The 9,072-nt window shown below is 46.8% G+C and overlaps 1 protein-coding gene and 1 non-coding gene across 2 annotated transcripts; both read left to right on the top strand.

The window, feature by feature from the left end:
- The first annotated feature begins 4,079 nt into the window (after window positions 1-4,079).
- On the top strand, window positions 4,080-7,477 carry LOC124707337 (TLC domain-containing protein 4-like). The gene is made up of 9 exons (XM_047238995.1): window positions 4,080-4,365; window positions 5,240-5,385; window positions 5,787-5,875; window positions 5,959-6,094; window positions 6,215-6,289; window positions 6,377-6,498; window positions 6,595-6,670; window positions 6,975-7,034; window positions 7,117-7,477. Exons 2-9 carry the CDS (start codon window positions 5,257-5,259, stop codon window positions 7,243-7,245), a joined length of 816 nt encoding a protein of 271 aa, XP_047094951.1. The 5' UTR covers window positions 4,080-4,365; window positions 5,240-5,256; the 3' UTR covers window positions 7,246-7,477.
- Window positions 7,478-8,559: 1,082 nt separating this feature from the next.
- TRNAD-GUC lies at window positions 8,560-8,631 on the top strand. The gene has a single exon. It is a non-coding gene; the product is annotated as a tRNA-Asp (tRNA).
- The last annotated feature ends 441 nt before the right edge of the window (window positions 8,632-9,072 follow it).

The following is a 9,072-nucleotide window of genomic DNA, read 5'->3' as shown; positions in this document are numbered from 1 at the left end:
TCCCAAGGTTCTCTCCGGTTCACCTCCGAGGGAGTTCCCCCCTATACATGCAGAATCTCTCCTGCCCTTTTTTTCCCGCCCACCCTTTTCCCGCTGCTTCTCTCCCGCCCTTTTTTCCCGCCCACCCTTTCCCGCTCCTTCTCTCCCGCCCTTTTTTCCCGCCCACCCTTTCCCGCTGCTTCTCTCCCGCCCTTTTTTCCCGCCCACCCTTTCCCGCCCATTCTCTCCCGCCATGTTTTCCCGCCGTTTCCGCCCCTCGTCGGCCTATATATAGCCATGGCTTCTCCACTAACAGCACCAGCAACATTTCTCCCTTCATCACTTCTCTCATCCAATAGAACCAAAAAATCCTCCGAGCTGAGCTGCGCGTCGAGATGGCTCCTCGTCGCCGTAGCAACACGGGCTTCATCGGCGTTCGCCTCGCGGCCTGCGGGACATTTCGCGGCTGAAATCACCGCCGGTGGTACGCGTGTGTGGCTCGGCACCTTCTACACGAAGGAGGCTGCTGCCCGCGCATACGACGTTGCGGCTTGGAGGTTTGGCCGGCCGCGCCACGAAATGAACTTCCCGGAGGTCGGGTCTCCGACGGAAGCTCGAGTCTCTCTGCGAGCCACTACTTCGCTCACGGGGTGAAGCGCGGCGGTACGGGGCTGGCCGGCGGCGGATTGATACCACCGAGGCGGACGAGCGGTTCATGGCACGGTGGCGCGGAGACCATCCCGGAGACGTCGAGGCAACGCGCGCATTGCGGAAGGAGAAGCGGACGTACGGGAGAGAGAGAGGAGGGCGGGAAAGCGGCAGAGGAAGGCCGAGGTTGAAGCGAGTACGCCAAAGGAGAGGCGTCGACATGGGGGAGAATGATGAACGGTGGTTGTGGAACCTCACAACCACCGCTTCGAGGACACCCCGGCGAGGATGAAGATTTCGACTTCTCGATTAATATGTGTGTGTCGAGTCCGTGTGTCTAGCGGGTCATGTGTCGACCCAGGTGTTCTTTAAATGCTTTGGTTTGTGTGTGGGTCTAGTTCTTTAAGTGTTTTGGTTCATGTGTGTGGGTGTAGTTTCTTTAAGTGTTTTGCTTCCTCTGTGTGGGTGTAGTTCTTTGTCTTGTTTCGGTTCGTGTGTGGGTCTAGTTACGTAAGCGCTTTGGTATGTGTGTGAGATTAGTTATTTAAGTACTTTGTATCGTGTGTGGGTCTTAAGTATTTTGTATCGTGTGTGGGCCATTCACCCCTCCGAGGTTCGATTTACAGCGAAGGGGTTCTATACCGCCCTTATACATATATATAGGTTTCCCGCAAAGGGGTTCGCCAAAATAGCAGTGAGAAATAAATAAACAAAAAAAATGATTGGGATTAATAATTATCTCTTTGGTGCAAAAAAAAATGGAAAAACAAAAAAAAAAAGCTGTGCCGACGGCCTTGTTTGTGCCGTGGGTGACCGTCGGCACGAGAAGAAGGGGACCCGGTTTTCGGTCCACGTCGTGCCGACGGCCGCCGTTGCGCCGTCGGCTACCGTCGGCACACTGTAGACGGCGCCGTGACAGCCTAACGACTGGGCCCGCCTGTCTGCGCGTGTACCGACGGCCGTGGCGGGGCCGACGGTGACCTTCTGGTCGCCACCTTTCGTGGCCGACGGTCCGTTTTGCGCCGACGGTGACCGTCGGTGTAGCCAGCAGTGTGCCGACGGCCGGCCTGTGCCGACGGTCAGCTCCGTCGCCGGTCGACCAGGGCCTCTGTGCCGACGGCCCCGACATTTGGCCGTCGGCACATCGGCTGGCCGTCGGCACATGCCGTCTCTCCCGTAGTGCACGCATGTTGTCAAAGAATATGTGCCCTTCATAGCACCAGTTAAATCCAAGGACTTGTGACTGTGATTGCATCAGTTGCCCATTTGCTATCTTAACGGACACAGCGAGATAGCTGACAGCCTGCTCTCTCAGCAAAAAATTTGGTGACAAAAGTGTGAGAGCTACCAGAGTCTATAAGTAGTATCATTACTTGATCGCCAACAGTTGCACGAATCCTCATACTGTTGGGAGCTTCACTTCCAGCCAAGGCAGCTTGAGAGATGTGACAACATGTTCCTGCGGTTGGTGTTTCCTGTAACAGTTCCATGGCTAGACAAGCTTCATCCGATAACACTTCACCAAATTCACCCACTTCAATGGTCAGAAGCTGATTCGAGCGTTTACACTGATGCTCTTTTTTGTATTTATCGTCGCACTTGAAACATAAATTATTAGCGCGGATAACTCATGCTCACGGTTGAAGTCGTCGGTGCCCTGCTTCCGGGGCCAATCTGTCCGCGCTGCAGTAGCTCTCTGACTGCCTGGAACTGGTGCGGGAGGATGTTTCGTCGGTGCGGCGGGACGCTGTCGAGGACGATTAAACTCTTGTTCTTCCTCTTGAATTCGCGCCAAGGCAGTAGCTCTTGTGATGCTTGGTGGAGCCTGTAGTCTGACTGCCACTCGGATGTCATCTCGCAAACCGAAAACGAATTTGGACACGAACCAACGAGAACTGAGGGATTCATCAAGTGAAATCAGATGATACATACACTCTTCAAATGCAAGCCGATATTTAGCAACTGTGCCCGTTTCAACTGCATTAGCTTGTTCATCTGGCCATCGTACTCATTCTGGTCAAACTCCTCAATCACAGCTGCTGTAAACATTTCCCAAGTCACTTGTGTGTATCGGCGTTTGAATGCCTGATACCACAAGGCTGCGTGACCTTCCAGATATAGCATCGCTATGCCCACCCATTGATGCGGAGGAATTTTGAACATCTCAAAGTAATTTGTACTCTGATCGATCCATAGCAGAGGCATCTCTCCAGAGAATTTCGGAAAATCATGACGAGGTGCTCTTACCCTGAGGTCGCCTTGGTCTGGTGCGTGGCGATCTGCGTGTGACAGAATTTGGTGTCCGTTTTGTTCCTGGCGCCCATGTTGTTCCTCGGGGTTCTGTGGTGATGAAGGAGCAGTGCGAAAAATTGGCGCTCCATCCGGAACCGACCCGAGCAGCGGCGCGCCGTGGTTGGTGAACGCGCCCTTCTGCAGCGGCACCTCCAACTGCGATGGACGCCCCTGGCGGTTCGCTTCCTGCACCCGGCGCTTGACGCCGTCGAGATCCGTGCCGTAATCCTCCATTTGCTTGCGGAAGCCATGCACCTCCTCGCTCGTGGCCTTGACCTCCGTGGTGACGGCCGCTAGCTTCGCCAGGATCTCCTCCAGCGTCTTCTGTACTTCCTCCATCTTCCCCAACACGATCTCGGTTTGGCCCGAGGGTTTGACCTTGGATGGAGCCGTCGCTGCTGCACTCCTCACCGATCCGAACCGAGCTAGGGATTTTGCGCCGGTTCACCAAGGTGCTGAGCGCGAACGGAACAAATCCAGAGCTCTGATACCAATTGTGATGACTGTTCTATGATTGGGACAATCAACACGCGAAAACAGCAAGCAATTTGGGATGGGAAAGTAGAATTAGGGGTGAGATGACGAACAGGAGGTGAGAGACAGACGAAATTGGGATTGAGGAAACAGAGTTTCAGCATGTTTAGCTCACAACTGGCGTGTCTCTTTTAACCACTAACCCACGCTTACAACTGGAACACCCTGGCCCACAACTTAGCTAATGCACTCACACAAGATAGATTAGCCTTTAGTCACTGATGGGTGATCCTCCTTTGCTCTCTGGTCCCACTTCGACGCTTGCGCGGAGTAGAGACTCCTTGTTCACCGGCACGGTAGGGGCAGGTGTGACATGCAAGTACACATGTTTTATGTGTATAATTCTTGTGTGCCTCTTCTATATGCATATTTACGATATTTTTCTGAAATCGTGTGCCTGCCCCACAAGCACGAATTTGCTAATATATACTCGTATGCACTGCAGTACTATACGTGAAGATGAAGTTTCGTACTACCTAATATTATCTTTCATCAAGAAAATCCACGCGTCGCAGTCCCAGAGGCGCGTACGAGCGAGGTTTCCTGACCTGTTCCGATCGCCGGGGTAGTACAGCTACAGCCTACAGGGCCTGCGTTATTTATTCCTCCGGCCGGGTCGCAATTATTCCCTTCCAGCTTTAGATTAGAAAATCTTCTTTTCCGATTTTTTCTCGCCGTCCTGCTTTCCTTCCTTCTAGCGCTTTCTCCTCCGTCCCACGGCACGGGCCTCTTCTCCAATAGCAGCAAGCCAAGAACTTGGACACAAGTAACAGCCAAGGGAAAGAATCTGCGGCCTCCACCCAATCCAGTGCGCTCGCTTCCGCACCAGTCCAACCCCCTCCCAGGCTTCGCGGCAGCAGCAGCAGCCACACGACCCCCGCGACCTCCCGTCCCCTCCCCGCGACCTCGCAGGTAAAGAACACTTTCTCCGCTTGTTTTCTGGCTCGTGTTCCCGGAAGATTGGAGGCTCCGGTTTCGCGTTATCTGTGGAGGTAGTCTGATTAGGTGATGAAAGGCCCGATCTTGGCGGCCTGGGGCTGATTTTCCGGGGTGGATTTGGAGCCTTTATGCTGCGGAGCGGTGTTGTTGGGGTTTCATCCAGTTATAGCTCTGTTTTCTAGTACGCGTTGTTAGCTCCCAATCTACGTGCAATGGGTCTGTTTGTCTGTTGATGACTGTTGTCGCGTTGGGTGGAATATTGTACTACCTGCTTTTCTATTTCTAGTTTATATAAGGTCAGTTTTCCCCCCAATTGGAGTGGTCAGGTCACTGGGATTTTACTTTTACCTTTTTTTTAGGAGAGGAAACCGATGTACGCGTTAGCTCCCAATCGGGTCGGGTGTTTGTTGACTCTTACCGCGTTCGATGGAATTAAGTTAGGTTTCCCCTAATCGCAGTAGTCCAGTCACTGGAACTTTTTTGTACCTTCTTCTTTTGTTGGACCAAGGAAATCTAAACGCTGATGTTCAGCAGGAGCATCACTGCATCATGTTGTTTCTCTGAAACTCTTCCACTATAGCTGCCTGTACTTCTAATATAGTCACATATTTTCTCTTCTGTCTTGGCAAACTCTTGCAATTTTACAGTGATTTATTTGGCCTGTAAAATCGTTGTGATTAGTGAACTGCACAAATGTGGTGAGCAGCTATTTATTGTACCTCGTGGAAGATAATTGCAACCGCTATGAGCCTAGATACCGTGGCATGCTAATTAATCCTATAACTGCTCAGCATCTTCTGTTTGTTATTGTTGCTACTTATATGTCTCTATTTCGTTTCTTTGTTAGGTTATCGAGCTCTCGCTATGGATGTGCCTGTGGATCCAGTCATGGCCTATAAGTACAAGGCAGAGCTGCTTGTCAAGGACTACCTGCTAGCCGATTCGTATGTTCCGTACGCTGCTGTGCTCGTGGGAATACTCATGTGCAAGTTGGTACTGTCATTCGCCCTTTCCCACTTCCTATGTTAAGCCTTACGATCACTCTACTACTCTACCTTTCGAGCATGTTTTTTTTTTAGTATCGCACATTGATTGCGGCAAAAAATATGCTACACTTGTTTGATCTGCTCATGTAGTTTGGACATACTGAGCTTTCTGTAGGTCTTAACTTCAACATATGAATTGGAAAATGCTACTCCCTCCGTCTCGAAAAGGATGTTGTAGATTTGTCTAAATTTGGATGCATCTAGATACATCCAAATTTAGACAAATATGTGACATCCTTTTTGAGACAGAGGGCATATTTATTATAGAATGTTCTGAATGCATCTCTCGTTCCGGGACTCTGATCATCGTAACGTTGTATTGACTATCATTTTCTTTTGCTAGCTCAGGCCTATGATTTCACGCGCTTTATCAGTTCATTTCACTGCAAAGGTTATGCTTCTCTGACGAAAATGCAAAAAGTTGAATGGAACAACAGGTGAGATATATTTTGTAACTTAAGTAATTTCCTACTACCTTCTCAGTTACATGTAAGTTGTTTATGACCTTTTTCTATTATAGGGGCATGTCCACTGTCCATGCGATATTCATTACGGTTATGTCAGTATACCTTGTCTTCTTCTCGGGTTTATTCTCTGATAACCTGGATGGACCAGTAACATCTAGAAGTTCAAGCCTCTCCAGCTTTACATTAGGGGTATGTGTATGTTGTTACTCCATGTTGCTATGTTGTGACAATGCACGAAACGCTTCGTGTTTGACATATGTTTCTTTTGTTCACTGAGACTCGTTGTGACCTGAATCTCATGTTTGTCAGGTCTCTATTGGTTACTTCATCACAGACATTGCCATGATATATTGGTTTTATCCTTCCCTCGGTGGAATGGAATATGTAAGTGAAATGAATATATAACCTTGACCTGCAACTCTCATCTGACTATTCTAAACTGCATTTTCTGTCTGTGTTGCTTACTTTTAGGTTGTCCACCACATGCTGTCACTTATGTCTACAGTGTATGCTATGCTTTCTGGGGAAGCACATGTATACATATACATGGGTCTCATCACTGAGACTACCACACCAGGAATCAACCTAAGATGGTAACTGGACATGTGAAGAAGTTACACAATTGTTATTCATATATTTTTATTTCTCAATCCATCTAAGCCGCTGTTCTCTCCCCTGGTCTCCTCAAGGTTCCTTGATGCTGCTGGAATGAAAAACACCAAAGCTTACCTTGTGAACGGAGCTGCAATGGTTGTTACTTGGCTGGTAAACACAGGACCCAAGTGCATAAGTTTTGATTTGGTAGCATCTATCTATCACATGAATTTTGACAGGTTATTTTGAAGTGTTGGATTACTGTAGGGAGAAATGGGTCCTTCCCGAACCCAATGAGCCTTGAGACAAAATTACCAAATTTACAGCTATATGACTAACTAATGCAAATACTGGTTTACTGGAATAGTTTTTCTTAATCAGTATTATGATGGATATGGTTTCAAAAACAATATGATTGTTTTTGTTTTTCTGTAGATTTTGGTCCCTAATCTTGAGAAAAAATGCCTTCATGCAGGTTGCGAGGATAATTCTGTTCATGTACTTGTTTTATCACATGTTTGTGCACTATGATCAGGTACATTATGGTTTATTTGAATTCAGCATACAGATCACAGATACTACACACATAATTCTGATGCATACTTGTTTGTTGGCAGATTAAGCAGATGGACACCTTTGGTTATTTTCTGGTACTTATTGCACCCAGCATAATATTTGTGATGAATCTGCTTTGGTTTTCTAAGATCTTAAGAGGCCTCAAGAAGACAATTGCCAAGAGGCATTGAGTAGTGAAGTGTGTATTCATGACTTGATGCACCCCACCGTCCTCTCATCTGTACATGTACCTACATCTACTATAGCTTCTGAGTAGTAGTCACTACCGCAGCTCATACTGGCAATTTCAGATTGGCTGTTATATTCCAGCTTAATGTACACGATTTGTATATATATTTAGTTTGGGTTGTGTCCACTTATTGCCCGCTCAAACATTTAGTTTGTATATATTCACTTGTGTCATTGTGTGCGTTTGAGTTTTTCTATGAGCTAATAGTTTCCCCCTGTTACAGTCACCTATTTGTGAAAACCCTTAAGACTTTTAAATAGTCCATTATTAAACATTTATGGTCCTATATACTCTTGATAAGATCCCCAGGGGGGGGGGGGGGCAATGAACCTAAATAACATGGATATTTTTACCTTTTTAGCCTCTTTTGCTTAGAATTGGGCAATACTAATCGCAGATTTCTCTATTAGGTTTGGCAGTACAATGAGGTTTAAGTTCTTGAACATGTCTGGACTTCACGGGTTCAAATGTTGACAAGGTTCGATAAAGTTTTCTTGCTAAAACATTTCTCATGTAGCGTCCTTTTAAATTCATCATATTATTTGTGGGTTCCAACGCTACATGAGAAATGATATGTTGAGAGTTGGACTACAAAATATTAGCAACTTAGCACATTCAACAAGCAAGACTAGCATCTCTATGTTAAGAGCACTAAAAAAGTAGATGTGTCCAGTTTAATATCGTATACTAGTCCATTTGCAAGATAAACTGTCTTACATGTAACATATAGCTGAGGCTTGTTTCCAACTAAGATTGCCTATTTGAATATCCCTTGCTATTAATAGTTCTAAAAAAGTTGTCAGTGTACAAAGCTTTCTGAAACTTACTCTCCAGAAAACGCTTTCTAAAACTTATTTTTTGACGGAACCTCAGCAGAGGGCGGAGAACTCCCGCAGTGCATTATAGAGAAGGAAAATTGGTCCAGTTAATGGAAAACCGGATGGAAAGACCATACAAACACACACTACAGCTCAAGACACATAGTCTGTGCTTTCGGAAACTTATAAGTAGGCATAATCCTTCCATTCTCCTATCCGTCATTCTTCTTTGCTTCCTATCCAATTTCCCTTGCAAAATATAGTAAACCCAATAGCAGTGTGGTTCTTTGTCTCTCCACTCCGTCCGTTGGGAAGACAAACTCCACAAAATTCGACATCATGTAGCCAGTCAGCAATACAGCATGCAGAGTAAAAGAGGGGACTGTAAGGATTTATTCTACAATTAATAATATGTTTGTACGAAATATATCAACAAAGTCGTTGTAGTATAGTGGTAAGTATTCCCGCCTGTCACGCGGGTGACCCGGGTTCGATCCCCGGCAACGGCGTTTCTTTTTTGTTTTTATCTCTTTTCCTGCTCCTCAGTATCATCACAGGCTGTACCCCCTACTCCTGTTCTGAACCTCGGTTGAGCCCAAAAATGCATTACATCAAATTCCTCCATTTCAGGCGTCATTTTTTTTTTTACAACCTTGGCTTCAAACTAGGCAGAGAAATGGTTCTCACAAAAACAGAACCTGAATCTCCAGTTTCACTTGTTCAATACCTGAACTCTCCTACAGATTCAGCAGCCGAAGGCTACAGCAGGTTGATGGAACAACAGTCAAGAAATTACGTCACCTCTCCGAGTTCTCGGGATAGATCCGGTGTAACATCAAAGCAACCTGTTTTGGCTCACAGGATTTTGGGGGATAGTACAAGCCAGACAGCCAGACAGCCCATTATAACTCCACAAAGAGGCCAACACCACGCCACCATGTTTCAACATC

Source organism: Lolium rigidum, chromosome 4, assembly GCF_022539505.1.
Source record: "Lolium rigidum isolate FL_2022 chromosome 4, APGP_CSIRO_Lrig_0.1, whole genome shotgun sequence".
Taxonomy (NCBI): Eukaryota; Viridiplantae; Streptophyta; class Magnoliopsida; order Poales; family Poaceae; genus Lolium; species Lolium rigidum.
Note: the sequence above shows the minus strand (reverse complement) of the source record. Positions and strands in the feature narration are given on the sequence as shown.